At 35.5% G+C, this 19,687-nt stretch overlaps 1 protein-coding gene across 8 annotated transcripts in view; it reads right to left on the reverse strand.

Moving 5' to 3' along the window:
- Window positions 1-740: 740 nt before the first annotated feature.
- TTLL7 (tubulin tyrosine ligase like 7) overlaps window positions 741-19,687 on the reverse strand; it is a 64,084-nt gene continuing 45,137 nt past the window's right edge. For 6 of the 8 annotated variants that reach the window (XM_021527003.3, XM_077785418.1, XM_021527041.3 and 3 more), the window contains 6 exons: window positions 18,844-19,124; window positions 15,814-15,948; window positions 14,105-14,185; window positions 10,501-10,661; window positions 6,306-6,479; window positions 741-3,099 (listed from right to left, as the gene is read on the reverse strand). In XM_021527003.3, the coding sequence (XP_021382678.2) occupies window positions 2,979-3,099; window positions 6,306-6,479; window positions 10,501-10,661; window positions 14,105-14,185; window positions 15,814-15,948; window positions 18,844-19,124 (953 nt within the window). In that variant the 3' untranslated portion in view covers window positions 741-2,978. Of the gene's footprint in view, window positions 3,100-5,824; window positions 5,938-6,305; window positions 6,480-10,500; window positions 10,662-14,104; window positions 14,186-15,813; window positions 15,949-18,843; window positions 19,125-19,687 lie in introns of all 8 variants that reach the window. The other 2 variants (XR_002465157.3, XM_077785419.1) reach the window with 2 other exon arrangements.

Below are 19,687 nucleotides of genomic sequence, written 5' to 3' on the forward strand. Positions count from 1 at the left end.
AATAACCCAAGGCCAAGGTCTACAAATAGGTGTCCTTCTGATGTACTTCAAGTAACATTTCCTCCAACATCATTTAAGCAATGGTTTCAAAAAGGTATTTGCCTTGCTCTGGTCCTCAAATAAGGCGTGAATTCTTTGTAATTTTTAACAATGGCATTTCCGAGCCCGTCCCTGCGCCGGGGCAGTACGAGGGCCGGGGCGCGGTCCGCGCAGCCCGGAGCCGATGGGCGCTGCCGCCGCCCAGCCCCGCCCGGGGCCGCCCCTCGCCGGCCTCCCGTGCCGGGTCCCGGCCCCGCTCCCGACTAATTAAGTGCAAAACCGTGTATCTGTAATTACCGCGGGGAACAATAAAGGAAAAGGGCGATACTTCTGACTGACCGGCAGCGGGGTTCCGGAGGTGCCGTTACTGATGCAGGAGGAGCTCGGCGCTCCTCGCCCAGCGCCGGGATCTCGCTGCGCTACCGAAGACGTGCGGGGCCGCGCTCCGTGAGCGGAGCCCGGGCGGCAGGGCCAGGTGAGGGGCGGGCAGCCCTGCTGGTTAAAAGGCTGCAGGTGCTGCCACAGCAGGGCTTGCAGGAGCTCAAGGTCACTAACTGACACTTATTAGAACCACCGGTCTGACCACAAAGCAAATTGCTGCGGTTTCACAGGTGAAAGGGATAACTGCTTCCACCTACGGCACTACCTGGAGCTGGGCGGGGGATGCAGCCCGTAATTCACCCGCAGAGCACACACGCTGGTTCTGAGGAGCTGCAGCAAAGTGTAGCATGATGTTTATTGAAGGTATTGATTCACACATTATATTAGGAACACATGACCGCTTTAGGAAAGGTTATAAGAAATACAAATATATTAAGTCATGTCAGATGTAAACCACCATCTGGTCCACTTTTGTACATGCTAAATGAAATGTTTTCCATGATTTGTCCATAGGTATGGTGAGTAGCACTCTTTCTTTTGGCAGAGTATTCTGTACAGACTGACCTGGCCCAGCACTGGCATTCGAAAGCAGAAATCATATAGTGAAGTTCCAAAAAACAAAAAAAAAAAAACAAAAAAAAAAAAAAAAAAAAAAAAAAAAAAAAAAAAAAAAAAAGGAAAAACAAAGACATGTGAACCTTCTATCCTAAAGCTCTGTTTGAGTCTGGCAAGCTAACCTGGAAGCTGTTCTTATCCTTATGGCCAAAAAGTAGAATACAATGGAAGCCTCCTCCAAGAAGAGAAAATTTATAGCTTTTATTAGGTGTTACAGATAACCAGAGTATGCTTTAATAGTCACTGTATCGACCAAAAGGGATATACAATTAATGTGCACATACTATATTACTGAACTAGTATTACCACAAAAATTAAAAAGGCTTTACCAGACCAAAAGACTGCTTTGATCTGGTAATCTCAAGAGGGTTTTTTATTTGTTTACAAATATTCTTGTTATATATTCTGCAATTCTAGAGCTGAGGCACTACAGCACAGGCATCAAAAATCTCAATCAAATTCCCAGTTTTTATATATCCTATGACTAAAACTTCTTAAAAAATAATTTCCATACAACTTCAATCTCAAATCTCTTAAGTCTCTTAAATTTGTCTTAAATTGCTGGATATCAAAAAACACTACCATACTTTCTCCTGAGGATAATTCGCCCCCAAATTATTTTTAAAGTATACCTGAAATACATTGATAATTTACAAACACGCTTCAGGGTTAAATGATTCATAAGCATACGAGTCTTTGGTAGATAATAACTATTCTGTTCTTTACTCAAATTAAAAAACCTAATAATTTTTAAATCTAGAGTAACTGATTTATTTAATAATTATTTCTCTAAAGAATAAGGCTCACATGGCACAATGCTGAGTGGGATGAATGGCTCTATGTATCAAAACCCAAATGATGTTTTCAGGCTATAAATCCTGTAAATGCTAGGCTCCTGCTCTGGCTCATTTTGGTTTTGTGCTGTTCAGCCAGCCTCAGGAATCTAGATCTGAATGAGAGCTTTCTAATGAATTAGATTTCCAACATTTAAAGGTGTCAGCAATCTAGAAAATACTGTCCATTGCAAAGATACATTCTACAGTAGGTACTGGATTGCATGCTAAAAACTACAACAAACCAATTAGTTTAAGTTTTAAATAATACATTACAGCTGCAGTATTTCCTAAAAATGTCTGCTTTACCACTTAGGCAGTGTAACAGAAAAACTATGCACTATGCATGCGTGTGGAGCTGAGGATGACCGCTTGCTCCCAAAGGAAACCTAAAGGCACAGGATACAGGTAATGTGAACAAAAACCTGGAAACAAACATTGGCTTCCATTTTATTACAAGAATCCAATTAGGAAGTGAATGCCTAAACTGATATTTTACTGTTTGTGTATTAGATGCCTTTGCTTTGGCTAAAAGATACTACATCATGTCCTTTAAGAAAAATAGCAGTATTAAATAGATCTTGTCATTTCAGAGGACAAATAAAAATATGTCTGCTTTAGGTTTGGCTTACAGAGTTTGAGGTTTATTTTAAACATATCCAAGAACTGATCAGATTATTTTTGATAACTGTTACTCTTCTGCAAGATTTTTCTAATTATCTGCTTTGTTAAAGGACATTTGAGACAATAAATAATATAGTTTACAATAAATAATTTTCAAGTCAAAGTATTGTACGTACAAAATAATGTAATACTGTAATAGAATCTTCAAGAACAATTCCATTTTATATATTCTGCAGCAAAAATAACATTTCTAGTAGGAAGGAGTTACTTATAAACCTAGCAAGATCTACACATTCACATGTGTGTGTAAACAACTTAACAAGGTTTATTATGTTCCCAGAAAAGCTATGCTTTTACAGTAGATTTTCAGCTAAATTTTATTATAATATGATGGTAGGAAATATATAACAGTGCTTATGTTTAGCTCCATCACAAGTTAAAAAAAAGAAATTGAGTGCTATTATTTACAATCATCAATCTTTTACTTCACAAGTGACTGTATCTGTGTGTGAACAAAATGTTGGGGCGAGGCGTTCCAGATGGACTGCAGCTAGGTTTGGATGAGGATGGTTTCAGGATGAACAGTGAAGGTCTTGGCAATAAATACCTAGAAATGACATGAAAAATACAGCAAAGTTTACAGACAAAGCAACACTCAAGAGCAAAAGAACTAGTTGTTAATGTGCCAGACTTTATAATTGGTGTGTGTGGGAAACTCGGTACAGTAAATACTATTTATGAAACACAGAAGGCAATGGGCACAAACTAACTCAGAATATTCTGTTGTATGAGGATCAAACATCTTTCCAGTCCTTTATGTTTCAAGCCATGAAATAAATAAACAATGGAATCCTGTGTAAACAACAGAATCCTATCTAATTTCAACTGGGCAAAAACTGCCATTAAGCATATTACAAAAAGTTGGATTGTAAATTTAAAAAAAAATGGTTAGACACCAAAAAATATTTCCATCTCTAATGTTCTAAGAATAGACATGTTGTCACTACTGTAGTAAAGGAAGAAATGATCATACAACCTAGTAATTCAATTCACAGCAGTGACTATTTCTCTTTTAAATTCAGGCGACTGTCTAGCTTGTATTTAATCTAAAAATACAAACAGCAGTTTATCATATGACTAATATTAATTCTTACATATTTTCATATTGTAATTACCTAAAAGTTAATTGTAGAAGTCAATACAGTGTGCAAAAAATAACATCCATACTAAATCAGAATTTCACAATGAATTATGTCAATGTTAGGATGGATTAACAGAACACATTGTATAAATTATTGCTTAAAAATTGTTGTGCAATTCTAGTGAATCATATTGATTAATGAAAAATAAGTTAAAAGACTGGTTAAACTGATCTCAGGGATAGAAACAGCAGCACTGTGTCAAGGGGAACAATCTATATAAGAAAGTGTACACATTTGTTTCATTTAAGCTTGAGAAAAACTTTATCACCAATACATTTTTTAAAAAATTTGTGAAAAAAATAAAGTCTCATTTGGAATGGGCTGGTGGTGAGCTTCACAGTTCACTGTGTCACCAGATGAGTCCTACCTTTGCTTGATGATACAGTAAAAAACTCTAGTGCTTCCCAGAGAATATGCCATGTAATAGATAAGGTCATTTAGAAAGCTGTAACGACCTAGTGGTAGATTTTGGGGTGTTTTTGCAACACAGGTTAATTTATGACTTTTTACAGAGTTTGATTTTAGTTAATTTTCTTAAGAGGCTTTGCAATAGTTTTTGAGCAATCCTATTGTTTCATTTACTTAGTGGATTTCTAATTAAGAGATAGAATTGAAAAGAAATTTGCAAAGTTATTAAAGAATTGTGTGTCAGTTTTATCTTTTTATCCATCCCTGTACAAATAAATTTTCACAGCTAAAGAACTATCTATTTGTAAACTGTGAAAGATTTAGTTTCATAAATTTTTGTTTCTTAAACACAAACAAAATAAAAAATTTGTGCTCACAAAAAAACAAAGTTCTTCAAATTAGACTTAATAAAGTCTTGAAAAAAATTGACTTCTTGTACATTTATTACATTATACTCTAATATTTTCTAGCACCATACAATTTTATGGAGAGTCAGGAAAACTATTATTAGTAGTGGAGATTCATTACAAACAGAAACCTAAGTGAAAAGTGAATTGGTATTGTGGTTCTCCCACTTCTAGAAAAGTAGTTCATTACCCTGACAATTGTGGGCTGTAAAAGACAAGAGAATTTATTTCCATATATGTCTTTCATTTCACAAATTCAGAATATCATGGTAAACTGGCATATTGCTGTATTCATGTCTAAATGAAACATTTAACTATAACTTTAATCAGTCTTGACACTCCATTACTGATATCTAGGATATAGAGGACTTAGATTCCTCCAGCCTATGAAGTTCATTAATAACTTCCATTCAGCATTCAAAGAAATACAGAAACTGGAGACGAGAAAGTTCTCTTGGACTATCCCTTTCACTGCATTCCAAAAGTAAGCCTGTTAGCTGAGTACATAGAGAAATCTGATCTGTTTGAATAGCTTGTGGTTGGTCATGATGTAAAATTTTCTGCAGTACTAACAGTAAAGGCAAAAAAAACTTTGAGATTTTCTGGTCTTAGCTAATCCAAATGACTTTACCATACTCCTGCTATAACTCAGTAGATGTTAATATTGAATATGATTGGTTTGTGGCAACATACTTCTACTTTTGCTGTGATCAAACAAATTTAGTTTCTGGTTGGCTTTAAATTATGTTAGAGTGTCTTAGGATGACATGTCAATAATGTATGGGCCCAGGGTATCAAATAACTAATCTGAAATATATCAAGTAAGCAATTAAGTAATAAAATAAGTTTCATAGATAATATACCAAAAATTTGTTTTTCACATAATGCTTAAATCACAAAGACCTTCTATGAAACAATATATGTAAGATATTTTATATAAACACAGCATTTGTAGTTTTTATATACACAATAATTAAAATGGGATAGAATTTGGATACTAGGTAATTTAAAACTGACATTTAATTCTCTATCTATGACTGTTTAATTGCAAATTATTGACTGCCACCGTTGCAGCATTCTCAGTAATCCCTACACTCATAATATTGTAACCCCTGTTGTATCCAGTTGGGGAACTAAACCAGCCAATGGAGAATCAGGTAAGTGCCAAAAAATTATTTTACTATATGATGCTGTTTTGCAAGGTTTGAAAATATATTTATGCTCTGTAAGATGAAATAAAAAAATCTTTTGATCTATAGGTTTTGGAAATCAACTTTGCAAAACTGTGCAATACAGTAAATCAGATGGCACTTACCTGACCCTTGGCTGGAGCTGTGCCCCTATAGCAGCCCACTGCGAATGTGAAGCCAGAAGTATCTGACATGTTAGGATACCTCTAGGAATCTGGAAACAGTGACTTTGAGGGATCTGAGAAGGGGAAGAAAGGACATTTTCAGTTCACTTTATGGAAAGCCTTTGCTGCAGCTAATTAGGCAGTAGGCAATCAAGAGTTTATTAAGTGTACAAGATGTACACAATTTTACAGAAGTTTAATAAGACATACATGATGTGTATGTCAAGTTTTCTTTTGGTAGCACTTCATGACTAGAGTAGTGAGATTAGAATGACTGAAAGTCAGGGTCAAGGGAAATGTGGGGGAGTTTGGTGTGGTTTCTTCTTAAAAACAGAGGGAACCAGACTTAATGAAAAGTTTAGTGGTAGCAACATGGAATAAAACCTGTTCCAGAACTATCCTTTATATGTATAATTTAGAAGGAAAATATTCAAATTTATACCTTGTATCATCCCAGTGGTGGCTCATCCCAGTTGGGGATCCTCTTGAATCTGATGAATGTTTGTAAACTACCAGCAGGCAGTGTTTACAAAGCTGCACTATTCGCTGGCAACACTGGAGCTGCTCCGGAGTCACCGCCTCTGAGCCTTTACTGAATATGGTTTCCCAAGAGCTCCTATTACAGAAAAAGAAACAAATTCATGGTCTCTGTCACAAACTGCAATCTAAGAGCTGTATTGCTTTATATCAGATTTAACAACAGAGGAATAAGATAAAAAAAGCATGACCTTGCAGGAAAGGTACAGGAAGTGTTTATACTATTTACCACAAATACTGGCAGATGCTGAGTCCAAAACACAAAGTAAGAAGTTAATCTTTATATGGGAAATGTCCACCTGAATTTTTCATTTGGTTTGTTCCCTCAAGTGTTTACAGAGGCATTACTTAGGTTTAGCATGTAAAGAATTATTTGTCTTACAACAGGAATAACAAAAAACAGTTATTTTTTTTAATAGGCCTGAATGAAATTATGATATTAAAGGAATTAATAAAAGTATTAAATTAATACTAGATGTCCACACAGCATAATAATACTTTTATTTTAAGGACATGATACTAAGAAACAAGTATGATTTACAGGAGATTAGTATGTGTTCTGCTTCCTTATCCAAAAAATCATATGAAGAGAGTCTCTCAGTTTAGTCATTCAAATACTGTTTATTATTTCCTCTGGTCACATGGGTTGATTATCTACAACTTGCAGAGTGCATCTATAGAAAAATTCCTTTTGTTTTCTTAAGAAGCCAATTTTCTTTGAGAAGAAAAAAGCCACCAAAGGCTACCACATCCATATAAACCAGGTGTATTTAAGCACAGAGCACTACAATAAGTAGTTCTTTGCACACATCTCAGCATTCTTGTTTGTGTAAAATTCTGACCAAATTATAGATCATTCAATCAGTTTTAAAAGGCAACATGGTGCTTGTGAAGACTTTTTTTTTGACAAAATTATTATCCAGTAGCACAGATGGTTTGCAAGCTTGAGCTTTTTTGCGTATGAAAGAAGCACTTCACAGAGTGAGGAAAATTTGCTGCATCTGGCTTCGACATCACATCCAGGCCGATTAGCCTTGCCCACAGAGAACAGCAGTAGATTTCACAATGCCCATGTAGAAAGTTCATCCTTCAAACAACATCACAGAACAAGCAAGCTCACCCCTGCCTAGTAAGATTTTTTTAAACTGAGCTGCATTTCACTGTGAGGGTGGTGAGACACTGGCACAGGTTGCCCAGGGAGGCTGTGGTTGCCCCAGCCCTGACAGTGTTCAAAGCCAGCTTGGATAAGGCCTTGAGCAGCCTGGTCTAGTGGGACATGTCCCTGTCCATGGCTGAGGGGCTGGGACTAGATGATCTTTAAGGTCCATTCCAACCCCTTAAGATTGTATGAGTCAATGATTCTATGATTAGGATGGAATTAAGACCATTAATGACTAAAAGATGAGCTGTATGTATAGCTAACTGATTTGTCAGCCTGGCTCCTCTGTCTAGATGGTATGTTCCAGCTGAAAACATTCAGTCCTACAGCATTTTCATTGCAAACATAAATTTCAATGCTGCAAGCATTTGTCCTTAATTATTATTCATACAATTGTTTAAGTATTGTTTGTATACATCAAAACTTCAATTTCACAAACTGAAAATCATAGAATCATTTAGGTTGGAAATGACCTCTTAAGATCATTGAGTCATATGACTACTTTTCTTTAATGTATTTTTTCTCAATTGTTTCTGTCTGGGAGTTGTCCACATGTATTTTTATATACAAATTAATATATTATCTTCAGTCTTTCCTCATGAAGTCATATTGGTAGAAAGTAGCAAGATGACAGTCTAAGTATTACATTCCTTCAACAGATTCACATTGCTACACATAATTATATTATAATTCACTCCATAAAACTCAGAAATCCTGTAGAAGAAACTTTCCTGATAAATTCCTTAGGTTCTGGACTTTGTGATAACTTTTCTACAGTTAAGTGGCATTTTTTCAGTGACAAGTAATATATGGCCTGCTGCAACTGCGGCTGACTAGTACCCTAATAACAAAAGCTGAGATTTGGGAACATGCACATGAATTTTAATGAGCTTTCATATAAATGTGCCTGTGCAACTTCCTCCATGTGTTAGACAGATTCAGTTTATTCTCCATTATACTGCAATCAACAGGGATCAGAATTCTGTTTCCTAAGTTTAATTGGTTATGCTGTAACTTTAGCTTCCATACATTAGTAAGAAATCACAGACTCCCCACCAGATACAAAAAAGAGTATTATACTGGATTGTGCAATGTGGTCAATCATGTGTTATGCTTTTTATAGTCATCTGAAGTCAACTGCTTCTTCTAGTTTTCTTCTATTGGTTTTAATTGTTTATTATACAGTAAAACAAATGAACCTTTATGAAATGCTTTACATCACCTTTTCTTGACAGAGATTTTCTTTGTTCTTTCTTTCAATTAAATAGCGCATACCTACCAGAGATCAGCAAGAGGAAACCTTAAGGCCATTAATTCCACTCTTCTCCCAGGACAGCTATCTTATGAATAGTGAACACACTTTAATGTATTTTCATATAGTAATGTAGTTTCTGAATCAGCACATTTATACCTCTTTCCCAACATGTTTCTCCATATTCTACACACACCCTATGTTTATTCCAATCTGTTCTTTAAAATGGCACAATGAACTCTTAGGGAAGAGTGATGAGAAGTTGACCTCTCTGCTACAGAAGTGCTGCCATGAGCTGTGTCTTATGGGGCAAGAAGGATGTATGTAACTAAATAAACAAGATAATGGCAAGGTGCAAACAGCCTTTTTGTTTTCTTCCATGAATTCTTTATTATCTGTAACAGGTGTTTTATACGCAGAGTGATGGTTACATATACTGGATATTTATATATTACTTTCACAGTATTTTTAGTATTTTTTATGTAACAAGTCTTCTTACAAGGAACTGGATCTTTGTCAAAGAATAGCTCCACTTACAATATTTTATGACAACAAAAGAATTGAGCTTGTACTGAAGACTTTACACACCTCTGCTAGTATGAAGAAAAGAAAAAAATGTAAAGAATCCTAACAGCTTGCACAACAAGAAGCCTTCAGCAATGAGATGATGATAAAAGACCTGATGATCTTTTGGACCACTCAGATCCCTTTTTCTTCTTGTTATCCATTTTCTTGGCAAACAATTAAAAAGGGTAATGTGCGAGTTCTCCACATATGATAAATGAACATATGTGAACAATATATTGACTTGATTCCTTTGTACATAAAATATCCAGCAGCATTGTTGTATTCAATACATCTCTTAGAACACCTTATGCAAGCCAACAAAACCCCCTCCCATTCTTTATACATTTTATATACTAACAGAGAAAATGCTCTTTTTTGTATACAATATATTTAATATTTAACATTTTTATTCTTATTTTATGAATAAATTGGTTAGGGGGAGGAATCATTTAATATCCTTCATGTGATCCCCCAAATCTATATTTCTACCAATGCCTTTGATTTCAGGAATGTAGATCATGAAGTGGAGGTTATTGAACTTATCCCCCAACAATGGCCAGATCTTTCTTCCCTATAGAAAACTTGTATTTGCTACCCAAAACAAACAGACCTGCTTACATGGTATTTCATATTCTACATATACTTAACTTTCTACTAGTATAGGAAACAGTGAATGTAGTCAAGAACAGAAATTTGAACTGTTTATTAGCAAATCACAGAAGTGACATTGCATCTGGCATGAGATGTCAGCTGCACTTGTGACTGAACTCTTCTTATGAGTTTGGAGCACACATAGATGATTTTTGTTGATGGCAAGTCCACATTAGACATGGTGGTCTGGCCTAAAAACCATGCACTTAAGAGTTGACTTAAGGCTGAAATATTTTGAATATTAGATTTTTTTCTTTAGATTATTAAATTTGTAAATACATTACTAAATGTTTGATTCCATTTCTGAAAAGATTGGCCTTTTGCTAGATTTCATTCAACTATACATCTTAAGGTGCTTTTAAAACAAGTTCAATGTATTACATCTCTCTTGTAAATGAAAATGAGCAACAAAATATGCCAGCATTGATTGTGATTATGAAGTTATGAAGAAGAAAAGAAAAATCAGCTTACCCTGAATTACAGAAACAGTTCCATAGACCTTGACCATGGCTCCAAAGTAAGCGATTGAATACACGGTTAAAAAGACGGTAGAGATGTAAATTTTCAATGTCTGGAGCTTTCCAGACATGCTGTAGAACTGCACGGACGCTTGTCCTGACTATATCCAAAACCTAGGAAAGAGCATTCCAAGTAAATCAAAGACATTTTGCAGAACCAAAACCCAGCTGATGGCTGATGCCCTGCATGCATATAGACATACATCCCTGTACATATGACCTGTACATTCCCACAGAGGTCTGGGGTTCATTTCTGTGCATTCATCAGCTAACTTTTATTATATGTTCTTTCTGTTAGCAACATTTTGCAAAACCAAATCAAAGTATTTTATTTTTTATTACTGAAAAGTTCATTTCTGTTTTTTCAGTCTCTTCAATACTAGCTCATTTAAATGACAGAAAGGGTAAAAAGAAACAAAATGGACACAATTAAAGACTAGAAGCAACTTAATTAACCCAAGCATTGTATATCTTCTTTTCCCACTCCCTTGTAAAATACCATCTATTTTATAAAGAACTAAAATGTCCTGGAAAACTAAAAACTGCCTTTGGTTTAATATCTGTTTAATCTGTGTTACCCTGGATCAAACCATATTAAGTGTACCTGGCAAGAGACAGTAGTGAAATCAGTAAATAACAAAATAACCAGCAAGATATTTAAAATAGAAATATTTAAAGACACACCATGGATTTATTACATATGGACTACATTTAAATGCAAGAGCACAAAGGCTGAGCTGCATTCAGTATAGTGCTAGACAGCTGCACATCCAACTTACCAGAGTCCTGCCAGTGAAATGGGGCATGGAAGGAAGGTGGGATTCATTGTGCCTGCTTTTAAATATCTGGATGTTCTCTTAACTCAGTCCTCTATGTTCCCTTCATGATCCCTGGAGAGAATCCAGGGTGTCTTGAATTCTGTCTATTTAGATACTATCAATAAGTCTGGGAGTAGTTTTGTGACCAAAGTAGTATTTAGACCACATATTGACACTTTGAACAGTGTAAAATCTGTCCTACAAAAAAGCCTACAGTGCATGTAAACTATCAACAATAAAGCCAGGTTAAATCCATGAAATTTCCTTTAAAGGAAACACCCTTTCTGCCTCTTTTTCATAAAAGCTTCTCCCAAAAAAGCAATCACACTCAAGTGGGTGGTAAATAGATGGAGGTATTTGCTACTTTGGTATAAGATTTTATAAATTAGAAGGTACAATGCTTTTCCTGGAAACTTTCAGATATGTAAGACAAACTGATTCACATGGTGAATCATGGTTCTCAAAAGGCAAAAGAGATTTAGTAGAACAGTAAATTGTGGAAGAATGGTGTGGAATTGCAATTTTTAGATCCTACATAACAAACTGTTGTTTATAAATTGTCTGATAATGAAGGAAACAAAGCTTAAATAAACAAAATGCTTGCAATAGCACAAGGAAGCTGTGTAGTATGCCTAATGGGCAGAAAAATCTATAGATACCTAATGATGAGAGCCTTGATGAAATATGTTTTTTCCCATGTTATTTAAACACTTGTTGAAGACCCGGGATTAGTCTGCATGCACAAGTCTTGCAGCAATTCCATGTACATAATAGCCCAAAGTAAATACAATACTGTCCTCTCTGCTGGGAATCTTTATAAATGCAGGTGTCTAACCCACTAAACCCACACCCATGGCCTACTCCTCCCAAAGAGTGAGATAGAAGGAGTAAAATATTAAAATCTAAGGGTGCTGATCTTTATTAATGACAGCAGGAGCTAAGCCCAGGTTTTGGACTGTCCCATGCCTGTAGGACAGGCTCAGGGCAGAGCTTTTGCTTTTATTGTAGTACCTGAAGTTGAAGAACCTAAGAACTGAACATTGTAGAGCAAGCCACAGACTGCCAAGTACTCTGGAAAAAAAAAAAATCTTTCTTGCTGTTCTTACTGTGCTGATATTGCCAATATGCACAGTAAGAGCAGGAAATGTGCTGGTTAATTGTCCTTAATTTGCAAACATGGCAAATAAAATCATCCATTTAAGAACTGAGACAAGGCATTGCACAAGGACTGGAACTTCAGGAAACCTATATCTTCATTTTTCTAAGTTAATTTCCCTAGCTTGCCTTCATTTTTCTCTTTAATTTACAACATTTACTTTAACAAAACAAATTATCTAGGTATAACAGAACAAGATGTTATGAAAGGGCATATCCAAAACCCTCTGGTAACCATCAAAATGTTTTTAAAGAAATTATGTAAAGTGATGCAACATGAAGGAGTCATAACTCCTCCCATATCAATATCTCTTTTTATTGAAAGTCTTAGAGGTTCTATTTCTTTTTAACATGAATTGATTTAATTGGTTTACTCTCAACTTACTTCTGAATGCCTCCTGTACCTGTGCTGTAATGCCAGAACATTACATACTAAGAATAAAAGTGTAAGTTTAATTTTTCTATATCATGTTGAGTAATTGTTAAGCAAATACAGCTGTCAGGTATGAACATTGTGCAATCTAGTACATTGCCCAGGTATTTTCTTCTTGTGTGTCAGAATTTCCCAGTAAGTAAGAGTGAAGGGGACTGAGATTCTGTTTTGTATTTCACAAAGTTGCAAAAGGTACCTTTGAGACAGATTTCTTACTTGCATAAATATTCTCCACCTTGCTCATTTCTCCTCCACCTACCTCACTGGAATATAAAACATACTTCTTACAAATCAACAAAAGACATTTGGCAGTCCTCAGCTGCAATGTCATTGTCAAAGTTAATCCGTTTTTATAAACTACCCTTCTAAGAATAACTATCTGATTGCTTGAAGGGATTGAGGTTAAAAGCATTTTTAAAAAAGGCAAATCATTTCCAGTGCAAGCAAAGATGAAGGACTCACTAGTGCTTCAGGAATTATAAGTCTCCTGAAGTAGTAAAAGATGTCCTCACAAGAAGAGCAAAAAGTCCACATTTCTGATTGTGCAGTTTTTGCAAGTAACAACCTGGCACATCAATCTCTGTCATCCTGATGTTGTACATGTGCCCTTGGTTTAACATGACTGCCAGTCAAATAAAGGGCAGAACCAGCCTCTATTGGAGGCTTTCTGAAATAACATTTAAAGGAGAAAATTCTTTGCTTGGTAGGTCCATTTTTTATGCAACATTATCTATTCTAATATTGTGGGTCAAATACTCCAACAGCCAAGTACCTCTAATGGAGTTTTAATATGCCTGGTCTGAAAATGCTGACTCGTGCAGCCCTTATCAATCAAATCTGCCATGTGAATACCCTTCTAGAAATCTTAGCTAGAACTTAGGTTTGTAAGCACTAATCATTTATTTGTTTGCTTTTTTTAGGAGACTAATTTTTTTGAGAAATTGATTTTTAAATTATAATCCAGAACAATCATGCTTCTCCAAATATGGAGCAACATAATGTCCTTTAACAGAATTAATGCATATCTGTGTTAGTACCTATAGCCTGTATTTTGGCATCTCAAGTCACTCCCAGCTACTGCTAAACACCAGTAGAAACACTGCCATGCATCTATTTTAGATGACCTTCTGAAAATGAAATACATCACTTACTTTTCGTTGCTTTGCTGAATCCAGTTTTACCAACCAAAAGGATGACACTTTTGTTTTATGATGCTTCCAGTTATCCATAATCTGTGGTCATTGTAAAACATAACATAAAAATACACATGAAAACAACTGAAAGCAGGTCTTTCATTCACAAGCACTCTTAACCCTTAAAAATGTGAGCATCTTAAAGACCACTGTGAGAAGTTTTCACTAAAAAAATTAGCAAAATATGTGCCAATTTATGTGGGTCAACATTTGCAAAGATCTGTGTAGTGTTTCAGTTTAATGTCACCCTCTTTTCTACCTGATTCTGACATTCATATACTACAAAGCAAGTAGAAAGTTGTCTTGACTGACTCAGCTCAGATTTTTGGGAGTAGTAAGTTCAATAATGCATAACTGCTGATCTATTTAAATAGTGAGAGGTTTTGCTGCATATGGGACATTAAACATATCTGGAAATCATCCTTTCTATAAATAATCATATATAAAAACTGAGACACTCTCCTAAAATCTAAGTGCTACCAAAATAGCTCAAGCTGCGAACATATATTTTTATTCTCATTTTGTTATTTTATCTTTCTACTCTACTCCAGACCTTCAACAAGTTCTGTCTTGCCAGCACTTGTTTTCCTCCATGATGAACTCTTTCCCATCAGGAATTGTTTATGGCCAGACGAATTTCAGAAGAGCTCTGCCCCAGGAAGGCGCGGGGCTTCCCGGGCTCACACAGAACCACGTGCACTCGGGGCATCAGGGACAGCATCCCATGGAACGTTCTAGCTCTGCTTCTACAAGCCCAACCTGCTGGTTCTGGATACTATCTTCCACCAGCACCAAATCAACCATCATTACAGAAGAATTCCTTTCCACTCCAATGTAGCTGCAGAGATTGCTAGAAATGTAATCAATACTCTGGAAGCTCACAGAGCTCAGGACACTTCTGGCTAGATAATAAATCAGATGAATTTTAATGCATGAAGGACTGTGCTCACTACATCAGAGCACAGGTGTTAATGTGAATCCTTTCATTTTCCTTCTAAAATGAGAACATCCATCTTTATCTTTTCCATCCTGTTAGCTTTTTTGCATCGAATGTTTATAAGGTATTTAGACACCATGCAATCTCTGCTTATATATCAAGAATTGGGGTTTAATTGGCCTTTATTTCACCATTGTTTCACATGTCTTTGAAACCAAACTACAAGGCTCAGGACAATATTAGATGTGAGAAAGGCGAATTTGGTGGACTACAAGAGCTAAAAAGCACATGACTGGTGTTCTTTATGACCTTCAAACCTCCATTCTGCCTGCAGCATACTGTACTGTGTTCACTAGTGTGCCTGCCTGGGAGCAAGTTAAACAAGTCAGGGTCTGTTTTAACAGTATCAGATGAAATATGAATTGTAACATTCTTCTTGGCTTACTTAAAAGTTTGAACTCTCTTTACAATGAAAAACTGAATTTTCCTAACCCTCCTGATTATTTCTCACATATTTTATAAGAACATAGGAATGTTTTCAGTGCTGCTCTTTTAAGGTCAGAAAGCATGCAAAGCTCCAAGCTTTCAAATTCTTTTGAGTTATCCTGAGTTCTGGAAGTTTTAGGGCCACAGGAGCTAATGAATCATAGATGGAGCTTTTTACTTTCCTTCATTTCAGTAGCCTAAACAGTGTCTAGCCTGTTCTTCTTTCTTATTTATAGATACTTACATCTTCTATAATTAATTCAGATTCTTCATTTGATTTTCCTGGGAACTTTAGTCTCAAGTCATTGATGAGGAGAAGAGTCTCTTTTGTCAAAGCAACTTCTTGCTCTTTTGTTTTCTGTTGCAACAAAGACTCACTCTAAAAGCCAACAAAAAGGAGAGGAAAACATTTCAAGTTTGCCATTAAATCACATTACAAAGATGTTTGTTTGACAAAAAAAAAATGTTAGAGTTACATAAAATATATTATTAAAGTGCATAGACATATTATCTAATACAGAACTAGTATATATCACATACATTAATGCATCACCATTACTGAGAGTTGTCAAGAAATCCAAGAAAAACAGTTAAAATGTATGTTTGTTTCAAATAGAATAAACAAACATATATTACATATTTATGGTGCCCACAATTTAAAGTATAAATTTGAAACTGAGATAACAGAGTTTGAATTTAAATTCAACATAATGAAAAATATTATTAGTCATAAAAGCATCCTTTCAGTTCGTCAGTTCAACAATTTAACATAAACAGGCAATATATCACAGGGCCAACATTTCAGGAAGCATTGAAAAGGAAACTTTTCTCCTGCTTTAGTCAGTAAGGGGTCTGATAGGGCCTCCAGTTGTCCAGAGTTTTGTTTGAAGTATCAGTGCTTTTTACACCAACACTGATCTGAACCCCTGCAGTGTCCACAGAAGACCATCTCTGGAGGTTTTGGGGGTCTTCTTTAAAACATGACACACTAGTTAGAAGTATTTCTGATCCTCTTTCTTTACTTTCACATACTTTTGCATTTTCATATTTGCAAGACCAAGTCAGCCTAATTTTAACATAAAATTCAAAATATTTTGGCATTTCTAATCTTTGTATCCTGTAACAACTACAATACTTAAGGGTATTTTTATTTAAGTGAGTGATAAATATTTTCAAGCACAAAAAATACTTTGGTATGTGGTATGTTTTAATGTGGCTGAAATAATAAGATAGCAAATATTTTGAAATCCACTTTTGTTTATAACTCTTACAAGAAAATGTCTGTAATTCCGACTATAAATTATTTATTTTAAATGTTGTTTCCCTATGTTTAGAATATTTGGATCTCAGCAGACTCCAAAAATGGCAGTGTACTGCTCATTTCTTGCCCAAGGATAGATAAACTAACACTTTATCATGCACAAATGATTTCTTCTTAGTAAGTCACAGTTTATCAATTTTAATGTTATTCTAGCAATAATATATATTAGTCTTAGTTGCAAAAATAATTATGAACAGAATTCCATTCAGAATACAGTGCTAAATTATAAGTAATTCTTATCCATTTTGTAAGTAATTTTATTCACATCATTTTTAGGAAGCGTGACCTAAGCTCTATCACCCAAAGTAATTGTTCTGCAGATCAAGATCAAGATCATTTCTGTGGTGGAGCTTTCTCAATGAAAAAGAGAGTATGCTTTCTTACTAATGTTAATTTAAGAGAGTAGCCCATTTTTAACATCAGATGGTAAAAGACTGCTTTTAATCTTTCAGTAATTTGTATTTGATATAAAGTTAATGTGAATAGAAAAATCCATATAAGCACTGTCTCATTAAACTCTCAGGGTACATCGTGATGATAAAAGGGTACTTTTTAAAATTGAGATAGCTAATGCAATAAAAAATACCTTTTACACGTTGTTGTGAAGACACAATCTTAATGTCTTTCCAATTCTATTAGCTGACTTTAAAGATGGAAAACCATGTTAAGGAGTATTTCACAAGATGACAGCACACAATTTTAAAAGGACCCTTTTTCATCCTTTAGACAAAACTTCATAGGCAAAATAGACAATGAGCGTTCTACCAGATAAAAATGATGATTAGAGATAGTAAACACTACGAAGCAAGTTAATTAGCATTACAAAAGGATTGCTCACAATCAAAGCTCACCACAATACAGAGAGGCAGCAAATACGGGTTAAAAGTGCCAATTTGTTTTGCTCATCTCTGCACAAATTATTTGGGCAATGAAATATATAGGTCAGGCATCAAAGCACAAATGGAAACACTCTGGCACTAGCATGCAATGCAATCCTGAATGAGGCTGGGGATTGATCCCTGCAAACACTGCCTAGGGATAAGTGAATATGGGCTTCATCACGCCAACACAAAAGAAGAAATGCCTGGGCTGTGAAGAAGATACTAAAGAGGATGACAATCTGCTAACAAAATGAAAAATATACATGGTCCAGAAGTACACTGGGAAAAGTGTAACAAACCACACAAATTCTAAACAGTTAAAAATGTTTAATCTGATATATTAATTATTTGGGCCAGTTTCTTTCTCAAGGAGAGGGTTCAAATGAAAGATACTTTACCTTCTTTTTGAAAAAAGAGAATGGCTTCTGAATCAGTTACTGCAGTGGCAAATCCTGAAGACCATAAGCACTGCATAAATATTCAACTGTTCACTTTGGAAGTAGAGCTGTACTGCAGTGGTATACAACATGCAAAAGAGGTCCAGTAGGTTGAAAATTAATCTCACCATCTTTTACAATGGGCAGCCTACAAAAACTTCCTGTTTTATTCTAGCACAATGCATATATCCTTGGACTATACACTGGATTTGAAATCTGGATGTATTTTTGTTACTGTAAAGATTTAGAAGGGAGGTACAGCTTTACTTCAGAACCAGGAGCCCCCAGACAAATCACATAAAATTTTTAAGAGAGGTAATGATCCTTTCTATCTTCAAAAGCCTGTTTAGGAGTGAAAGTTTCCCATTCACAAAGTGAAGGTTTCCCATTCTCCTTAGACACCTGTTTCCACAAAATGTAACGTGTATTGCTGTACCACAAACACTAAGATATCACGGCTGGCACTCATCCCATATCACACACAGGTCTAGAGATTTTATATGCTCGAGTGTCTGTCAAAACAATCTTGACTACAGTACCTCAAGTTTTCTGTTGTTGCAAAAATTACTAGTGTAGTTATTGGGGTTTTGAGAAGAATGGAACACATTTTGAATGCAATCACTGTGTTAACTCACCCCTGAAGAGTTCATAGCTCCCAAGGTGGCTGTCTGAGAGAATCTGGCTGAAGATGGGCTACGACTTAAAGAGTGAGACCTGTTCACTGAGGCTGTTCGCTGCATTTGGAGAGATGCTTTGGCTGAAAAGGGGCGCTGCTCAGCTCCCTGGGACTGCATAGTGAGGATTGATATGGAACGAGGGCAGCTCACAGAACGTCTTATTGGACCTGTGGATGGTGTGGGGGACGAATATGATGGAGACTTTACATTTTTATTTGAAGGTTTGCAGTTCATTCTACCTGCAGACAGATCAAAATGAGTGATGTTATTACTTATTATTTTCTTAATACCCATTTTTCAGTCTTTGTAGCTAACAACACATATGATCAATGTGTGCACAGATGATGTACTACAATGTGTGTTGACTAACAACTATCTATGTAGAAGTCAGTCGTGTCAGATCCCCTAATAATACAGAATTTACATTTTTATTGGAACATTTATTTCTTCCTCATATTCAGCTTTAACCAGAGTCCAATCCACTATAACACACATGAGTTTTATGAGAGAGGGCATGTGCTCTTTAGGTCAAAATTTATGTGACTTCTGTGTGTGGTTTCCTGACTTTAAAGATATGGAAACAGGAGAGAAAATTTGCTCAATGGATCCCATACTTGCAGATTCAGTATCTCTCATTTGTCAAGGCATAGTTACACCATTTTTAAATTCAGTTTTCAGCTAAATAAATGCTGGTATGAAAAATAAAATCTTAGAAGCAGCATTATACATTGCAACTACATTATAATAAATTCTTTGCGACAATACACCACTAAAACAAAAAATAACATGGTATATATCTATT

Source organism: Lonchura striata, chromosome 9, assembly GCF_046129695.1.
Source record: "Lonchura striata isolate bLonStr1 chromosome 9, bLonStr1.mat, whole genome shotgun sequence".
In the NCBI taxonomy this organism is placed as follows: domain Eukaryota; kingdom Metazoa; phylum Chordata; class Aves; order Passeriformes; family Estrildidae; genus Lonchura; species Lonchura striata.